This window comes from Callorhinus ursinus, unplaced genomic scaffold (assembly GCF_003265705.2).
Source record: "Callorhinus ursinus isolate GAN/ISIS: 27379988/994484 unplaced genomic scaffold, GSC_fseal_2.0 scaffold4, whole genome shotgun sequence".
Classification (NCBI taxonomy): Eukaryota; Metazoa; Chordata; class Mammalia; order Carnivora; family Otariidae; genus Callorhinus; species Callorhinus ursinus.
In genome coordinates, this window is record NW_027397066.1 from 140,552,745 (window position 1) to 140,572,997 (window position 20,253).

At 34.3% G+C, this 20,253-nt stretch overlaps 1 protein-coding gene across 5 annotated transcripts in view; it reads left to right on the forward strand.

The window, feature by feature from the left end:
- Positions 1-20,253, forward strand: part of TLL1 (tolloid like 1) — a 216,871-nt gene that overhangs the window by 132,931 nt on the left and 63,687 nt on the right. For 4 of the 5 annotated variants that reach the window (XM_073892462.1, XM_073892461.1, XM_073892465.1 and 1 more), the window contains one exon: positions 8,194-8,312. In XM_073892462.1, coding sequence (XP_073748563.1) covers positions 8,194-8,312 — 119 coding nt within the window. The remainder of the gene's footprint in view (positions 1-8,193; positions 8,313-20,253) is intronic. The other variant, XM_025874003.2, reaches the window with a different exon arrangement.

The window sequence follows — 20,253 nt, forward strand, 5'->3', positions numbered from 1 at the left end:
ATTGATAAGATGTTGCTTGAAAAAGGGAAAAAGAAAAATTAAAAAAAAACAGTAAAAAAAATTAACTTTGATGAACTAATGAATCATGGTAAAAAAAAGCCATGAATTCTATGTGCAGTATTCCCCTAGCGCTGGAGTTCTCCTGCTCTCCTTGATCGGTAAACTTGGTCTTAGCTTGCTGGCTGTTCGTGCTGATCTTCTGGGGGAGGGGCCTGTTGCCATGGTTTCCAAATGTCTTTGCGGGAGGCTGACTTGCCCCGCCCTTGTGGTCTGGGCTAAGCAAGGTGCTCGGGTTTGCTTTCAGGAGCTTTTGTTCCCTGCAAGCTCTCAATACAGCTTTGGAGGGCCAGGGCGAAAATGGTGGCCTCCCAATCTCCACCCAGAGGAGTTGAGAACTCAGGGCCCTGCTCCTCAGTGCGCCCCCAGAGAAAAGCAGTCACTCCCATCTCCCCGGTCTCCGGCCGCACTCCGTGCTCACCCGGCCTGTGACCGAGTGTTTCTTTCTCTGGCACCCGACCCCGTGTGGAGTCTCCAAACCCAGCAGATCCCTGCGGAGCGCTCCCGCGCCGCTCCTCCCGGGGGAGGAAGGGAGTCTCCCCAGCTCTGTCGCTTGTTGGATCCCTGCTGGAGGAGCAGTGGCTCGACTGGGCCACGGATCACAGTTTATGGCAACCATGAGCTGAGAGCCCGCGCCTCGGCTCCGTCTCTGCAGCCAGCTTCCCCGCTCCGATACCTGGGAGCTCTGCTGCACTCAGGCACCCCCGGTCTTTCTGTGACCCCAAGGGTCCTGAGACCACACTGTCCTGGGACGATTCCACCCCCTGCTTAGCCACTGGAGCGACATCCCTCAGCGGAGCCGGCTTCTAAAAGTTCCGATTTTGTGCTCTGGGGCTCTATCACTTGCCAGAAGCGGCAGACAGAGGCCCCCTCCCCCACCGTCTATCCTCCCGAATATCGCCTCGGATTCACTTCTCCGCACGTCCTACCTTCCAGTAAGTGGTCACTTCTCTGTTCAGAGAGTTGTTGCTACTCTCCTCTTCGATCTCCTGTTGAGTTCGTAGGTGTTCAGAATGGTTTGATCCCTATTCAGCTGAATTCCTGAGACCAGATGAAATCCAGGTCTCCTACTCCTCCACCGTCTTGCACCGCCTCCCCCTCATTTTTGATTTCTAAACTACTTAGTTTAACTCTTCGGGTACAGTCACTGGTCTTTATTTGCATTTTCTCTTAAATTTGTTTTTCTGTAGTCGCATGAACTTTTTGCTTACTTAGTACTTCATCAACCATCAATCCTAATATTCTCCAGTAAATTTTCCCCAATAAATACATCAAGTAACATAATAAAATTAGGGGAAATACAAAATAAAATATCTAAAAATAAAGGGCCTTCTGAAGATTAGAATCTTCCTTGTTACATAAAAGTGCACGTGTTTTCACACATGAACGCATGTACAGTCTATGTTCATAAATTTAAAAGTTTTCAATGCTAGTACACATACACTGTGTGCAGAATATCCCTGTCCATGGATGACCATATGTGTGGACACTTTAAGGATGGAAGGCCAATTTCAGCGTGCATGGAGTCTGAATACTAGAAACTTTACCTCCCTTCAAACACTTGTTTCATTAACTTTACCTTTAAAATTGAAATAACGTTCTTCTTAGTTACTTAAACATTAATCTCTTGGTTCCTGGTATAATTTTCTGAGATTCCAGACAGAATATACTTTATATATGTTCTTGTATATATATAGTTCTTGGCCAAAATATTGCCCACGTGCAAAAAATAATAATTTATCTATTTTTTTCCCACTTATTCATGGACCCTTTTCTTCATTTTGCTGTAAACATCCCCTAGTTCAATGGATGGTACCAGACATAGCTCATCTGGTAGCCCGAGCCAGAATTATGAAGGGCATTCTCACCTCATTCCTCCATTACTGTCTCCAGCTAGTCAGTCCTGTTGCCTTTTGGAATCTTGCATTCTTGCAGGGAATCCCCTAGTCTGGGGAGCCTCATCTTTTGTCTGGATTGTTGAAATGTCTCCTAATTCACCTCTTGTCTCTATTCTTACATCTCTTTAGTTCTCTGGCCAAGCTGCTAAGTGGCTTTAAATATGCAAATCTTAGTTTGCTTATTTTTAGGATAAAGGCTAATCTCCTTTTCATTATGTCATTTCAAAATATTTTTCTTGTATCTTCCCTGAATCTTTTCTCTAGGTATTACCCCTACAGCCTAGTTTTTCACCTCCACTTCCTTTAGCTCCTGGCACCACAGTATGCTTGCCTTCTGCGTGTTTCTCCAGCCAGTACGCTCATAACAGCCTCCTGGTTAAATCCCAGCTCATATTTAAGATTCAGCTCCTATGTCACCTCCTACTTAAAGACTTCCTCATCTCCCAGGACTCCACCATGGTAAATGCCTCATTTGATCCTGGTCTTTTTGTCTTAATCCTATAATCATCGTTCATTTGGCATTTCCCACAATGGAGTATGTAAGCTTTTGCGGGATTGGAGTTGGGTTTTCCCTCATGGTATTCCGAATCTGATGTAAATTAAGTGCTCAAAAAATAGTTGCTATATGAATGAATGAGTCACCTTAACACGTGGAAGGCACCGTGCCAGATATTATTACCACAGAAAAGGAAGCACGGACTACACGCACAAATAGCTGAGCCTCTGGGGCATCCCGCAGACAATATCACTTGGTTAGGAAGTAAATTTCCTCCAAAGGATGCTACAGCAGTTCTGCGAGAGATGCCTAACCTGAGCTGCACACTGCAGGAGGAAGGCTCCTTGGAGTAGGTGTTTATGCTTCATTTTAAAGGATGATTCAGACTTGGCTAGGCAGTTGCTATTGAAATGTATTTTAAAATATTTCATTATTAATCTCACATTATCTCTCAGATGATTTAGGATTCTTTTTAACATTTCCTTATCTTAAAATCATTTTACATTTTATTTTATATTTTTTAAATCATTTTAAACCTGTATTTTATTTCTTATATTTAAAAGTTTAAGGGGTATAAATACAAGTTAATTAGGTAGTATTAAGTTGATCAGATACAGTTTTATTTCTTCCTCTAATCTAGAATTTTTTGAGATCCTTTAGGAAGAGATCTATCAAATAGAAATTATTGTTCATGTCTATCTGTTTCCCTTAGCCTTAGTAAGATCATAAATGTGGTCCTATAGAATATTGAGAAAGGAAAGTTCTCAATCTTTGGTATTGGGTGGATATTACAGATATTTGGTGAGAAAGTAACTATAGATGGACATGCAGACAGCTATAAACTTAATGTTATTAAAAGGTCAAGAGTTTGTAATAATTGCTCAACAAGACACAATCCAAGTAGCAGTTATACAATTTAAATTCTTGCAAATTCTTATATAATTCTTGTACAATTATACAATTTTCTATTCTGGAAGAATGAAGGTATATGTGAATTACCTAATTTAGAAGTGAGATTGATCACACAGTAAAGGACTTAGAAGTTCAACTGCTTTATTATTGTTATTTTTTGTTTTGGCAAAAAATCACATAATATGACATCTACCCCATTAGCAAATTTGTAAGTGCACAGTACAGTACTGTTAACTCTATGCACATTGGTATACACCAGATCTCTAGAACTTCTTTGTCTTGCATGACTAAAACTCTATACCCATTGAGCAGCAGCTCTTCATTTCCCTCTCCTCCAGCCCCCAGCAAACAGCATTCCCCTTTCCACTTCTATGAATTTGACTACTTTAGAAATCTCATGTAAGTGGAATCATGCAGTATTTGTCTTTCTGTAACTGGCTAATCTCACTCAACATCATGTCCTCTGGGTTTATTTGGGTTGTAGCATATGCCAGACTTCCTTCTATTTTAAGGCCGCATAATACTCTATTTTATGTATATACCACAGTTTCTTTATCCATTCATCCACTGATGGATGTTTAAGATGTTTCTGTCTCTTGACTGATATGAATAATGCTGCAATGAAAATGGGAGTGCAAATATCTCTTCCAGATCCTGTTTTCAATTCTTTTGAATAAATACCCAGAAGTGGGATTGTTGGATCATTTTTGAGGAAAACCCACACTGTTTTCCATGGTGGCTACACCATCTTATATTCCTACCAAGAGCGCACAAAGGCTGCAATTTCTCCATTTCCTTGCCAACACTTCTTATTTTTTGTTTGTTTGTTGATAATGGCCATACTTCAGGTGTGAGGTGATACAGTGGTTTTGATTTTCATTTCCCTGATGATTAGTGATGTAAAACATTTTTTCATATACCTATTGGCCATTTGTGTGTCTTCTTTGCCCATTTCTTTTTCTTTGCCCATTTTTTAAAATTGGGTTTTTTGTTTTTTGCTATTGATTTGTATGAGTTCCTTATATATTCTGAATACTAATCCTTCATGATATATATGATTTGCAGATATTATCTCCCATTCAGAAGGTTGCCTTTCACTCTCTTGATTGTTTCCTTTCTTTTTTAGCTGACATAGTTCCACCTGCCCATTTTTGCTTTTATTTCCTGTGCTTTTGGTGTCATATCCAAGAAATCATTGCCAGGACTACTGTTACAAAGTTTCTTACCTGTTTTCTTCTAGAAGTTTTACAGTTTAGGGTCTTACATTTAAGTTTTTAATTCATTTTATGTTGATTTTGGGGTATGGTGTAAGATAAGTGTCCAATTTCATTCTTTTGTATGTGTATATCTAGTTTCTCTGACACCATTTGCTGGAGAGACTATGTTTTCCCCAATGAGTAGTTTTGGCACCCTTGTTGAAGATCATTTGACCATATATACATGAGTTTATTTTGGGGCTGTCTCTTCTCTTCTCTTGGTCTATATGTCTGTCGTATGCCAATATCATATTGTTTTGAATACTGTAGCTTTGTAATATGTTTTGAAGTCAGCAAGTGGGAGCCACCTTCGTTTTTTTTTTTTTTCCAAGAATGTTTTGGCTATTTCTGGTATGCAGTTTTATGTGAATTTCAGTATTCTTTTTTCTTTCTGCAAGAAATGCCACTGAGATTTTGATCGAAATTATGTTAAATCTGTGGATTGCTTTGGGTAATATGGATATTTTAACAATATTAACTCTTCCAGTCATGAACACAGCTCATCATTCCATTGGTTTGTGTCATCTTTAATTTCTTTCATCAGTGTTTTGTAGTTTTCAGTGTACAAGTCCTTTGCCTCTTTGGTTAAGTTTATTGCCAAGTGTTTTATCCTTTCTTGATGCTATTATGAATGGGATTGTTTTCTAAATTTCCTTTTGAAATTTTTTGTTGCTGATATATAGAAAAGCAACTGATTTTTTGTGTTAATTTTGTATTAACTTTGCTGAATTTGTTTATTAGTTCTAACAGTTTTATGTGTGTGTGGAATGTTTACAGTTTTATACGTGTAAGATTGTGTCATCTGCCTACAGAGGTAGAAGTGTAACTTCTGAATTATATTTAGTTTTAGAGTAATTTTTATTAGGGCAGTGATAACAATAACTGGCCTCTGTATATATTTTATCTTTTTTCTCCTACATATGACTAAGTTTTGTATTCAAAGACATATTCAAACACTTTAGACCACAGTCTCCCTACCTATGGAAGAGGTATCTAAGGATTAAAAAGAAGATTCAAGACATAATAATATTTGATTCCTACACAGCAACTTTATTAAGTATATGTTAGTAAGATGGCCATTTAACAAGAGAAAACTGAAGCTGAGACTTTTGAGACTTACTTGTATGACATAATTAGTAAGTGGTAATGCCATGATTAAAACTTGTGTTTTCTCACCATGGACTTTGCTGAATAAATGAACCACCTATGCATTTTAACTTCATAGTGCCACTTTTTTCTTGCTGATTTTCCTTTAGTTCTTTTAATAATAAACTTTGCTTTGTATATCTGAGCATTAAAAACCTATGTCTGGAGAAAATGTTGAAATATCTTTTGTAGTAGGGATCAGGTAGCCTGGGACAACCACACTTACTGAGGCAAATGCACAAATGATTATAAGCATTATAGGCAAATGTTATATAATAGATTTACTTAATATTTGAATTATATGCTGATTCTGTTTATTTTTCATTTTATAGAGTTTTCCATTTTATCTTTATCAGAACAGTATTGTTTGTGTACATCTGTGGATTAAATATATTTAATTGTTTTAATTTCACTTTAGTAAATACAGTACAAACATTCTATGTGGCTTAGTGTACTTTTCAATCATTAAATAATTTATTTTTAGCTATGAATTACGGTATTTTCCATTGAAACACACTCAACTCCCAAATGATTATATAGCATCTGAACTGATCCTCTTAGAAGCACACTGTTTGCATTAATAAAATCTTTTTTTTTAAAAAAAGATTTTAGTTATTTATTTGACAGAGAGAGATACAGTGAGAGAGGGAGCACAAGCGGGGGGGTGAGAAGGAGAGGGAGAAGCAGGCCTCCTGCCAAGCAGGGAGCCTGTTGTGGGACTCCATCCCAGGACCCTGGGATCATGACCCGAGCTGAAGGCAGACGCTTAACGACTGAGCCACCCAGGCGCCCCTGCATTAATAAAATCTTAATAAATTTTCATTTTCTAAGGGTTTTTATAATCTTACATTTATCAAGAACCCTTAGATGATTCATGGAAAATGCTGAATTATGTATTTTTGACCTTGAACATTTTCATTTTTTTCTAAAGTTGCTTTTATCTGCCTATTAATCAAAATAAACACTGCTTACTTCTACTTGAAATGTATTTTGTTGTGCAAACTTAATATCTGTGTTTTCAAATAAATATTTATATCATATCAGACTTTTTACAGCTCCATTTTTTTTTAAGATTTTATTTATTTATTTGACAGAGAGAGACACACAGCAAGAGAGGAAACACAAGCAGGGGGAGTGGGAGAGGGAGAAGCAGGCTTCCCGCAGAGCAGGGAGTACAATGTGGGGCTCGATTCCAGGACCATGGGATCATGACCTGAGTCGAAGGCAGATGCTTAACGTGCCACCCAGGCACCCTCTATTTTGTTTTCAAAGTCATCATCTTTCTTTCTTCATTTAACTTAAGATATGCAAAACCATTTATTATTTATGGAGGATTTGATGAGATGAGAGTTCACCTGCTGGTAGCTATGACTCTATAATATGATAATATTGCAGTCTGATTTCAGTCTCCTTCAGAGGGAAAGAACTGTTTTGTCTTTTTTTTTAATTACTGAATGAAAGTTATAAAGATGACGGGCTGAAGTGGAAGAATTATTCTTGAATTCAGGATACTTAAAGCAGCCTAGGTTCACGTGTCACATGCTATGTCTTACAAATCAACAGGAAAACCCATTATAGAATGGTCCTGACCACCAACCTTGGCTAAACCAATGAGCTAATTACACTCTGTGTCTTTGTTGAAATGGCCCTAGAGATATTAATCACACAGATCTTGAGGCTGTGCAACTGATAATTTGCTATTTTAGATGACTGATAATTACTTCTAAGAAATTAGACAGCCTTAGTAAGAGGAAAACATAATTGCTTTTCCAGTGATTTCTACTTACGATCAGCGTAAATGATAGAGTAAATAAATGTCCACATCTTGTTGGAAAATTTTAATCTTCCTTTATGTTTTTAACCTTTCAGTTTTTTTCAGCTTATTTTGAGAAAAATTTTCATTGTATAGGACATTTTGGTACCACCTTCACTGATTGTATTCTAATTGTTAATTAGACTGTTTTTCGACTTTGATGTGATATTTGCTATGAAGTTTAGCTTCACTTTACATTGAAAAATATTATTTATATTTCATGTTATCCCCTAGCCACGTCAACCACATATCCACTGGCCTGAATATGAGTATAGGTCACCTACTAACTTTTTGGGAATGAATGAGAGAAGTCTCTATGAGGAAGAACTTTATGAATGCCAGATTATTTATCTCATAGTCTTGTTTTATGGTTAGCCCTAATGATACCATTAAGTATGTTAAAATCGTGGTAATGGAGACATAAGGTGAATTTACTTGGAAAGGAAAAGTCTTATAGAACAAAAATATATATTTTCATCTAACACCAAAAGACTCAGGGCTTTATTTATGATGTTTTTCAGAAAAATTAAAGAATGATCTGATTTTTTAAGGAAATATGGATAACTCGTCTCTTTAAAAGATCAAATATATGTATCTTTTTTTTTTTTCCTTTAGCGTGTGGAGAAACCCTACAAGAATCCAATGGCAACCTTTCATCTCCAGGATTTCCAAATGGCTACCCTTCTTATACACACTGCATCTGGAGAGTTTCAGTGACCCCAGGGGAGAAGGTAGTTTATATCATCGAGAGTTCTCATTTAGTGTCATATAAATACAGAGATTCATCTTCTTTTAAATATAATTTACTTTATTTTTTATTCTTATTTGATTCTTCAAATACAAGACTAAAAATCTCAGAAAATTTATAATAAAAATTGCTCAAACTCTGGGAATTTTTTGAAAAATGTAATTTAAAAAGAAATAGTAAATGCTCTAAAAGGGTTGAAATAATGCAGATTATGTTCTCAAGCACAATTAGATTAAGTTAAAAATAAGTATCACATAGATAACCAGAAAATCCCACACATTTCAGTTAAGAAATATACATAAAATATCCAGTTTAGCTAAAAAGCAAGTACAGATTTAGATAGAAATTATTTTCAGCTATAATATAACAAAAATAATGAATATCACACCTGTAGGATGCAATGAGAGCAGTACTTAGAAGGAAATTCACAACTTAAATGCTCACATTAGCAAATAAAAAATGCCCTAAACTAATGAGTTAGATATTCTTATTGAGTGGCTATTAAAGTTACAGTAAAATAAATGGAAAGGTACATAATGGAGGACATAATAAATAAAAGATAAACTAAGGAGATCAAAATAACATGGTACAAAGTATGAACAAAGTCGTACTTTGAAAAAACTTAGAAATATAGGAAAATGGTTGTAAATAGATCAAGAAAGAAAAAGAATAACGGGAAAAGCACAATTATCTAATCACCAGAATGAAAAGGTTATGATGCTCTAGACACAAAAATGAGATTAAAAGAATATTGTCAACATTATGCCAGTAACTTAAAAAATGTAGATGAAATGGGAAAATTCCTATAAAATATTACTGAGTTCTTACTCAAGAAAAAGAAAAAAAAAAACTCGATTACTCCTATAACCACTAAAGAAAATGAACTACTGTTTAATTGGATTATTAGATAATTTTCAGCAATGAAAATCCAAGTTCAGATGGCTTAATTTGTGAGTTCTAGCCAACATTCAAATAAGAAATAAGCATAATCTTATATAAACTCTCCCAGGGAATAAAAAGGAAGATCCACTCTCCTATTTATATGGCTAGCAAAATCTTGGTAGAAATCCTGACAAGGAGAGTATAAAAAAGGAAAAGTATAATCCAAGCTAACACTTGAATATGGATGTAAAATCCCCAAACCAAATCAAATTGAATTCAGGATACTTAAAGCAGCCTAGGTTCACGTGTCACATGCTATGTCTTACAAATCAACAGGAAAACCCATTATAGAATGGTCCTGACCACCAACCATGCACGTGTGTAGACACAAACACCATTAGAAGTATATCTCAATTAAATCAAGAAAAAATATCTATTACCGATTTAATAACAACAAGTCCTGAACAAATTGGGAATAGGTACCTTCTTAATCTTAGAAAGCAAATCGACAAAAATTATTACAAATATCATTCTTGGGAAAATTCTGAAACATTTCTTTCTACCATACCAGTTTTTTTTTTTTTTTTTTTTTTGGTGGAAGTCATGGCACATTAAGGCAAGAAAATGGAATTAAACATAATAAGGATTGAAAAGGAAGAAAATTCCCTTTAGCATATTTAATTTGTTGGTTCAAGATTTTAAAATTATTAAGGAAGGAAATGAATGAATCTGTTAACTTTTGGATTCTGTCTTGAATGCTAACCTTAAAAGTCTTTCCGAAAGACCAAGACTGTATTGATACTAATCTTTTTTTTTCTTGATACTTTTAAATAGTTTTTGTTCTTTGCTTATGACTAATTCATCTGGAATGACTCAAATATACTTAGAATTTTTGTGAGAATGCAATTGAGGTTAAAGTTTAATATTCCTGATAATTGAATGTTAAGAGAATCATGGGTGTGGAGCTGTCTAGTGTGTTACAGTATTCCACATGAAAACTGATTGAAACATTTGTGTAACGTGAATGGTTTTGAAACATAAAAAGTTTCAATTGACTTGGAATACATGAATGCATACATAATTCTTTATACAGTCATTTTTAATTTAAGAATTAAAAGTCTTTGTACGGTAGTTATAGGTGTTGATCAATTTCTGTGTGGATTTTTGAATAAGCTTATGAGAATATTTTATGAAAATCATTCTTAAAAAGGTACTGAAGAGCAAAATATAAAAGCTGATAAAAACTATATGTGATTTTGAAATTAAAATTATAGAATATGAAGAGTTTTGAACAAGATTAGTAAAATCCACAAAGAGCAAGATAATACAGGAAAAAAATTGTTCCTCCTATCCAATTGCAGTACCCACACCATCAGTATTCAAAGTTAATTCACTTTTCTTATATGTTTAATTACCAATAAAACTGTATTTTCCAAGATGTTACAAATAGGAAGAAATCAACACATCTATCATCTTTTAAAATTATTTTTCTTAATATTATGTATGATGATGAGCAAATAAATTGAATTAAGTGGTCAATGAACAACATTAACTCATTTTTCATTGTGTCTTTATTAGTTTCTTTTTGTTTTAAATTTGGATTTATTCTGCTGTTCTTTTTTACTTCTTTAGTTGGCAGTTTAACTCATTAATTCTAATACAAAATTTAAGGCTATAAATTTCCTTCTAAGAACTGCTTTATCTGAATTTCACCAGCTTGACATACAGTATTTTTGCTATTTTTCAATTTTCATTATCTTCTTTGTCTCTTATTATTTCTTCTCAACCAACATATTTTTTGGTAACATATATTTTCTTATTTGAAAACATACATTTTTTTCCCAATCATCCTTTTCTTGTTAATTTCTCCTTTAGTCACTTCTGGTGAGAGACTGTACCCTGTAAGATGTCAGTCTTTAAAATATTTTGAGGCTGGCAGTATGACCTTGGAAGTGACCAATCTTCATAAAGAATAATCTTTGCTTTAAAGTTGGGACACCTGGGTGGCTCAGTCAGTTAAATGTCCGACTCTTGATTTCGGCTCAGGTCATGATCTCAGGGTCTTGAGATCGAGCTCCACGTCCTGCTCCATGTGCTGGGCAAGGAACCTGCTTAGGATTCTCTTTTCCCTTCTCCCTCTGCCCCTGCTTCCACTCTCTCTCTATAAACAAATAAAATCTTAAAAAGGAAAACAAAATGTGTTTTGTGCAGTAGCTGGGTGCAAAGTTCTCTATGCATTAGTCTTTTAAATTGTGAAGTGTATATATTCTCTAATTATTGTTTTTTACTTTATCAAATAGAAAGGTATGTTAATATTTGTCACTATTTGGTGGATTTATTAGTTTCTCTTTATTTTAAAAATAAATATTGTATATATTTATATGTAAATATATTTAAAATATTTTTGTTCTATATTATTATATATATATTATGTTTAGAATATATCATCTTTCTGATAATTAAACTATTATTATATACTGTATTTCTTTATCTCTAGTTGTGATTTAGGTACTTTATTTTTTCTGATATTAATAAGGCTACACATTCTTTTTATTAATATATTTGCCTGGTTATATCTTCATCTTGCTTTAGACATTTAGTTGTTCTGTGGTCTTGTGTCCCAGGTGTGTCCCTTTTAGACAGCAAATAGTTTGGTTTTATTTTTTATTTAATTCATGGTGGTTAGTTTGTCTTTAGTGTTTATTACAGTTACATTTTTTGTGATTTCTGATGTATTATTATTTCTTGTTTGCATTCTATATGTCCCACTTTGTTTCTTTTGTTCTACTTTTTAGCCTTTTTATGTATTGAATTTATGGTTTCATTTTCCCTCATTTCACTTATTTTCTATTTTTTGGTTTGAAAGTTTTAAATGTATATTCTATTATTTGGTACCCCCTTTTCTACCAGCCTTTTTTTTTTTAAAGATTTTATTTTTTATTTATTTATTTGAGAGAGAGAGAGAATGAGAGATAGAAAGCACGAGAGGGAAGAGGGTCAGAGGGAGAAGCAGACTCCCCGCTGAGCAGGGAGCCTGATGTGGGACTCGATCCCGGGACTCCAGGATCATGACCTGAGCCGAAGGCAGTCGCTTAACCAACTGAGCCACCCAGGCGCCCTCTACCAGCCTTTTTAATGGAGTCATATTTAAGTGGTGTCCTTATCCTCCCAAACCATAAAAGATTCTAAAAAAAAGATTACAATACATGTTATCTTCATTTTATATGCTGTTGTTTAGTATTTTTCTTCAAGTTTGTTTCATCCTGACACAAATAAGATATTATTATTGATTTTTGCACTTAACATTTGTTAAGGTATACATAGATATTTACCAATTTTTTTTTATTGTGATAAAAAACATGTACAATTTACTGTCTTAACCATTTTTAAGTGTACATTTCAATGGTGTTAAGTACATTCACACTGTTATGGAACAGATCTCCAGAACTTTTCCATTTTGCAAAACAAACTCCATACCCATTCATGTCCATTTTCCCTCCCCCTTGGCCCTGGGAACCACCATTGTACTTTCTGTTTCTATGAATTTACTTTCGATACCTCACATAAGTGGAAGCATACAGCATTTGTTATCTCGTGACTGGTTTATTTCATTTAGCGTAATGGTCTCAAGGTTTAACCATGTTTTAGCATGTGACAGGATTTTCTTCTTTTTAAGGCTGAATGACATTCCATTGTATGTATAGACCACATTTGTTTATCCATTCATCCTTTGATAGACGTTTGAGTTGCTTCCACCTTCTGGCTGTTGTGAATAGTGCTACTACAAACATGAGCAGGAAAATATCTCTTCAGGACAGTCCTTTGAATTCCTGTGGATGCATACTCTGAAGAAGTGGGATTGCTGGATACTTTGGTAGTTCTGTTTTTAATTTTTTGAAGAACTTCCATATTGCTTTCCGTAGTGGTTGCATTATTTTACAATCCCACCAGCAATGTTGAAGCATTCCAAATTCCCCACATCTTCACCAATATGTAGTATTTTGGTGTTTGTTGTTGTTGTTGTTGTTTTGATAGTTGTCATCCTAATGGGTGAGAGGTGATATCTCATTGTGGATTTGATTTGCATTTCTCTGATGATTAGTGATGTTGATAGGAGTCTTGGCACTTGTATATCATCTTTGAAGAAATGTATCTTTAAGTGTCTTGACCATTTTTTAGTTGGATTATTTTATTTTTTCTTGTGGAGCTATAGGAGTTCTTTACATATTATGGCTATTAACCTCTCATGAGATATATGATTTGCAAATATTTTCTTCTTTTTTGTAGTTGCCTTTTTACTCTGCTGATTGTTTGCTTTGCAAAAGCTTTTTAGTTTGATGTAGTACCACATAACTATTTTTGCTTTTTTTTGCCTGTGCTTTTGTGCCATATCCAAGAAATCATTGCCAGTTCCAATATCATGAAGCTTTTCCTCTCTGCTTTCTTCTAGTTTTATAGCTTTGGTTTTACATTTAGGTCTTTAATTGATTGCTGAATTAATTTTTGTATATGGCTTAAGATAAAGGTCTGACTTCATTTGCTTGTACATGGGTCTCCTTTCCCAACAGCATTTGTTTGAAGGTTCACCAAATATTTTTATTTTTTTATTTTTTATTTTTTTAAAAGTTTTATTTATTTATTTGAGAGAGAGAGAATGAGAGATAGTGAGCACAAGAGGGAAGAGGGTCAGAGGGAGAAGCAGACTCCCTGCTCAGCAGGGAGCCCGATGTGGGACTCTATCCTGGGACTCCAGGATCATGACCTGAGCCGAAGACAGTTGCTTAACCAACTGAGCCACCCAGGAGCCCTCACCAAATATTTTTAATCATTATTTCTTCTCACATCTCAGATTTCCATTAAGGCTCATTTTGTCCTGCCTATAGTTTATACTTTAGGTTATTTTTTTTAATTAACATATTTTGCTAGTATTTTTTCTGTTTGAAAATGTGATTTTTTTTACTTGAATTCATAATAATGTAATTTACTGTATATAAATGGCTATATATTTAACTTTGTTAAAAATCAAACTTGAAGAAATACTTTCACTTGAAGTATTTCTTAATGTAGAATCCTGGAAATTGAAAATATCAAAAGTTATTTAATGAACACTAAAAATTAAATAAGTTATAACCATATAAAGTAAGTTTACAGAAGTTATTATAAAATGATGCTGCTTGCAGATGATTTCTCAAGGCAGTTTTTTCAAATTCTAAAATCTCAGATTTCTCCCATGTAATAAAATGTATTTCAAGTGCATTGCATAACAATGTGTAGTCTCTTCATTTTTTTCTCTATCTTCATTTATTTTACTAAAAGAAGTAAAATTCTGATAAGCATACGTTACACAACACACGTGAAAAAATTATCAAGTGCCTTACATATGAATATAAACACATGGATGTTATATAAATTTAATCAAATGAAAGCAAGCTATATAATTTATAAAACTGAAAGTGTTTTAGTTCAGCATTATGAGGGTAGTTGAATATTATAAAATTTGTTATTTTGTCAAATAATAGTATCAAAATGGAAACAATCTGTCTAAAAATTTCATAAATGCTAGTAACACTAGAATTCAGTATGTATATTTAATGATAACCTGATGAATTAGGACTAGGAGGACTTTTTTTCAATTCAATAAATATAAGAAATTAATATTGAGTATTTACTATGCCAGGCACTGTGTTAAACTGCTCACACTCCATTGAGTTTAGGATTATAATTATCTGTTTTATATGTGAAGAAATTGAACTTAAGAAAAGATTGAGTAACCTGCCTAGCACTACAGACCTTGCATTTGGCAGAGCTAATCATTAAATTTTTCTTTAGTAATAGAAAATATATTTTCTCTTTTCAAAAATTCAGAAGAATGAACTAAAAAATTACACTTAAGTTGATCAAATAAAAACAAATATATTAAGATGTAATAGATTTTAGAAAACTGAAGACTTCGTTGTGGAACTAAAACACAATAACATATGTAGCAGAATGTAACATATCATATGTCAGGATGTATTATAAATTGTCAGTTTTTCCCAAATTAACGTATAGTTTTAAAGTAAATCCAATAAATTTCCAATAGATTTTTGTTTTATACCCAGACCCAATTTTTCCAGAGGTTATTTATAAAATAACAAGGGTTGGAATAACCAAGGCAAATTAGAAAATAATTAATGAAGGAAAGTGGATTGCACTGTAAGATAATAGAAAAACATTAAGCTGCTTCAGTAATTCATATTCTGTGGTATGTCAAAATAGGCTTCTGAATCAATGGAACAAACCAAAAAGACCAGAATTATGCCCTGAGGGCTTAAAGACTTTTGTCATATATTTGTTTATAAATATGAACTTTCTTTCTTCCTTTCTTTCTCTTTCTTTCTTTTTCTTTCTTCCTTTCTTCCTTCCTTTCTTCCTTCCTTTCTTTCTTCCTTCCTTCCTTTCTTTCTTCCTTTCTTTCTTTCTTTCTTTCTTTCTTTCTTTCTTTCTTTCTTTCTTTCTGTCAGAGAGAGAGAGAGAGAGAGAGAGAGAGAGAGATAAGTGGGGGAGGGGCAGGGGAGAGGGAGAGAGAGAGAGAATCTCAAGCAGACTCCATGCCCAGGGCAGAGCCTGCTGTGGGGCTTGATCTCATGACCTAAGAGCATGACCTGAGCTGAAATCGAGAGTTGGATGCTTAATCTCTGAGCCATCCAGGCACCCCTATAAAATAAATAAGTTGGGGAAGAGTTTTTCAATAAATAATAAATCATTTTTATGTATTTGCACAAAAACTAAACCTTTATTTCGTATTTTTCTGAGGAAAACAAATGATTTGGTGTTTATTTTCTGGAAAAGATATGTTGGGTACCTAAATCGAAAATAACAAAATGCAAAATAATTTATTAGAATAATTACATTAACAATACAAAATCACAAATAAAAATCAAAATGAGATGAGAGGACATTGGTATGCATATATAAAGAGCTGTTTTAAATTAACAAGTAAAGATTAACACCACATTAGAAAATGACTAAGAAAGCAGAACATTTATTGATCTGTACGAATAGATATATAATTAATATAGAAATTGTTTACTTTCAGTCTTTATCAAAGAAGTGCTTTTTGAATCAACAATGATGTGTTGTATTTTACCCACAAAGATGGAATAGAATAATATCAAATGATAATAAGGGTACAAAGCTTCTGAAAATAAAAGTGGAAATATCTTTTCTGAAGGACTTTGGTAATCTTTATCATATTTTGAAAAATGCACTTGCACTTTAGCCCAGAGATTTATTTTAGAGAAATTATTTGAGTCTGTGCAGAGATAGTTATATATAATAATGAAAAATTGGAAACAAATTAAATTTAGAAAACCAAAAATAGCATTGATTTGAGAAAATGTTTTTAATATATTGGGAAATTTAATAAGCAGGTTAAAAATCATAGGCATGAAAAGATCTAATTTTTAAATTACATATGTTAGAGACGAAATTATGGAAGAGTATATACTAAAACAATGCTTATTTCTCTCTGGTGGGTTTACAGATAAGTTTTATTTCTTCTTCCTTTAATTTTCTACAATAAGCGTGTATTATTTTATATAGGAAGAATATTCTTTTTAAAAAATAAGTTTATTATTGTACAACAGTGTAAATGTACTTTCACCATAAAACTGTGCACTTAAAAGGGATTAAATTGGTAAGTTTTATGTGCATATTTATTTTACCACAATGAAAAAGAAGTAAGATTGTCATTTTACATGTATGTCTTTTTAGAATTAGACTTTCCAAGGTAAAAACAGAGTCCTGTCTAATCTAAGACTGTTCTTGATGTTGCACGGTGCTTGCTGGTAACAGTCCAGAATGTGCAGCTGAGAATGGAGCTCTGTTGAGCTGATAGAATTATGCACTATTGATTCTTTCATCTTTTAGAACTGATTGACCTTTTAACAAGGGCAGATTGCTTTTGTCTTCAATAGAGTTAATTTTTTTTTCTTTTCCTGTATAACCCAGTTAGGAGCTATCATTTGCCTGCTTTCATTTTGCAAAAATATCTTTTTAATCACTCATCTGTGCTTTACACATATGGGGTCAATTCAAAATATAGTATCTGCTGGCGTGTGAAAGAAACCTTTGCTCTCAAGAACTTATAAACATAGCAAGAGCAAGGCCCAGTAATACAATAGCCAAACTCTGAGAAATCACTGAAGAAAGCAAGATGGAATTGCTGAGGTAGGAGAGCTCAGATCTTGTTGGGAGATCTAAGCCTTTGATCAAGACTTTGAAAGGTGTGAAGAGATTCCAGAAACAGGAAAGGGGAGAGTCGTGTCCCAGGAATAATGACATACACTTTGACTAAAGGAGTGCTGAAACGGGGTACTTTTTCAGGGCACACCAGCAAGAAGTCAGGGATGGGTAGGATGAATGTTCTGTTTGAGGTAGTGAAAGATGAAGCAGCAGAGGTGGGCTATGACCCTAGAGTCATGATCCCTAGGATGAGAAATTTACATGGAGTTTGGTGTGAAGCCACCGGTGCCCAACTTTCATGGGATTAAAGTGGCCATACAGGATAGGATGAATTAGAGATGAGTGAAACTGAAAACCAAAGTACAGCTTGTGAGAGATGCCTGGGTGGCTCAGTCAGTTAAGTGTCTGCCTTGGGCTCAGGTCATGATCCCAGGGTCCTGGGATCGAGCCCTGCATCAGGCTCCCTGCTCACCGGGGAGTTTGCTTCTCCCTCTGCCTGCCACTCTGCCTGCCACCTGTGCTCTCTCTCTCTGACAAATAAATAAAAATAATAAAAAAAAACCCCACAAAGTACAGCTTCGGAAACGATTGCAGTTATTTCAAAGAGGTATGGAGAGCATGGTCAGCGAAAATGGAAGGAGAACATTTTTAGGGGAACTACAGAAGTTGGAATTGATCAGGTATAGGGGTGGAGTGGGGATTAAGGAAAAGAAGGTATGAAAAATGTTCCTGTGAGTAGTTGGTGATGACACACCAAAATTTCAAAATCCAGGTGTTATCATATAATTTTAAGCAGAGAAATTACTCTTATAGCATAATCCAATTCTTGTTTTTCACCTGTCATATAATAAATCCCTGATGGAATTAGGGATCCACCTGAGTCATACAACTCGTTTATTGTAAGGCAGGGACTTGAATCGAGGTCCAGGTTCTCCTGTCTATTCTTTAGATTTTGAAGTAAGAATCCCTTACTTTAACATGTTGATTTTCCTGTGAAACCTTAAAATTAGGCTGATGTTTTTATGTTCCCAGCATAGTTGGATTAAGTAAATTAGGTTAATACTTTTATTTCTTTCATAACTGTCTTCAGGATTTATGTTGTGAGGGACGCCTGAATATGTACCATGAAAACAGTAATACATGAGAATCTTAACAATGCTTTCTGATTACCTTAGTGGTTTTCTAACATTTTCCAATTAAATCCTTCTGATTTAACTCTGCTGAGATCAGCTTGATATTATGGCCTCCAGGGATCTGACATAAGGAAATACATTCCAACTAAGAAAGTTTAAGTAAACTAGAAATCCGAGAAGCTAGAACTTAAACCAGGCTTTCTATTCCCAATCATAAATAGCTTCTAGTTGTAGGAAAAGATGTAAATTTTTTCCTTTAGCAGGATACAATTCGGAGGTGAACAAAAGCTTAGTGATCAATTATTCCATGAGTTGGCAATTTTTTTCTGGAAAGGATATACAGTAAATACTTTTGGCTTTGCCGGGGATAGTTTGTTTCAAATGTTCAGTTCTATTGTATTGCAAAAGCAATCATAGGCAATATGTAGAGGAATGGGTCCAACAAAACTTTCCTTACAAAAACTGGTTGTAAGGCTGGATTTGACCCATAGAATATAATTTACTGATCTTCTCACCTCTAGTCTTATTCCTGAGAAGAAAACTGTAGTCTCCCTAGAGATTATTAGACTTGTCCAAACTTCTTTTGGCTGGAGCCCAGAAATCTATTTTATTTTACTGCTTTTGATTCTAGTAAAAGAGCCACTTAATAATATCAGTCTAATTGAAGATTTGTCTTCCCCATCCTTAGCACTGTAAGACCAATTCTAGTTGGTCTTTCTGTGGTGCTCATGGAATTAGTTTAGGTAGTCAGTAATGTCTTAATTGTGCTGGCAATAGTTTCTTGGTTATATTTTTCAATGGAGATTTGCAGACATCCAGTCCCTTGACTGTTGGTCTGCCTTTCTTCCAGATTACGTACTTTGTGGCACTCTGCAGTACTATGTAACAAAGTTTTACTAAGCAAACTCCACAGCAATTGTATCAATTTAACTTTGCAGAATAGCAACTAAGACTCATAACAGATCACAGGAAATCCTAGAATTGTTCCTTGTATCTCCTTCAATCTCATGTTCCAAGGGAGCCATGATTAATTTTAAATTGATAATGGTAAATTGATACTTACCATAAGAAATAAACATTTATATAATTGTGCCAGTTAGTTTTCATCATTCTTTTAAAAAGATGCAACGTATTTACACAAAATAGCATAATTTAAGACAACCAAATATTTTCCAAGTGCTTTTGATTTGTAATTCAAGTTGATTCTGCTGGCAACCTTAGTCAAAGGCCAACATTTTACTTCTGTGTCAGAGCCCTAAGATTTGATTTTAGAAAACCTATCTTTATTACATTTTCTGCTTCTAAAGGACTCTGTGTTTTATATTAAAGTAGGCCAGTTTTGTTCCTCCACGGTGCTTGGCGTTTAAAATAGAAGATTAAAAACAAGATAGGAAACTTTTCTGTTTAGAGTTATCCGCCTTCCAACTGTGTGTGTGAGTGTGTTTGTGTGTGTATGTTCCAAACTTCAAATATCAACTACTTGTTAGCATTCTAACCACATTGTTTTAATTTTAAATACAATTTGATGATATACATACTTCCAATTTAGCTTGATTTTTTTCCCTCATAGAAGAGGAAGTGAAACTATTTGCACACCATTATGAAACTCACCTTTAAATCCAAGAGGGAAGCCACAAAATGAGCCTTGGGGTCTACCATTTGTGTCTAAATTCTAGTTTTGCCATC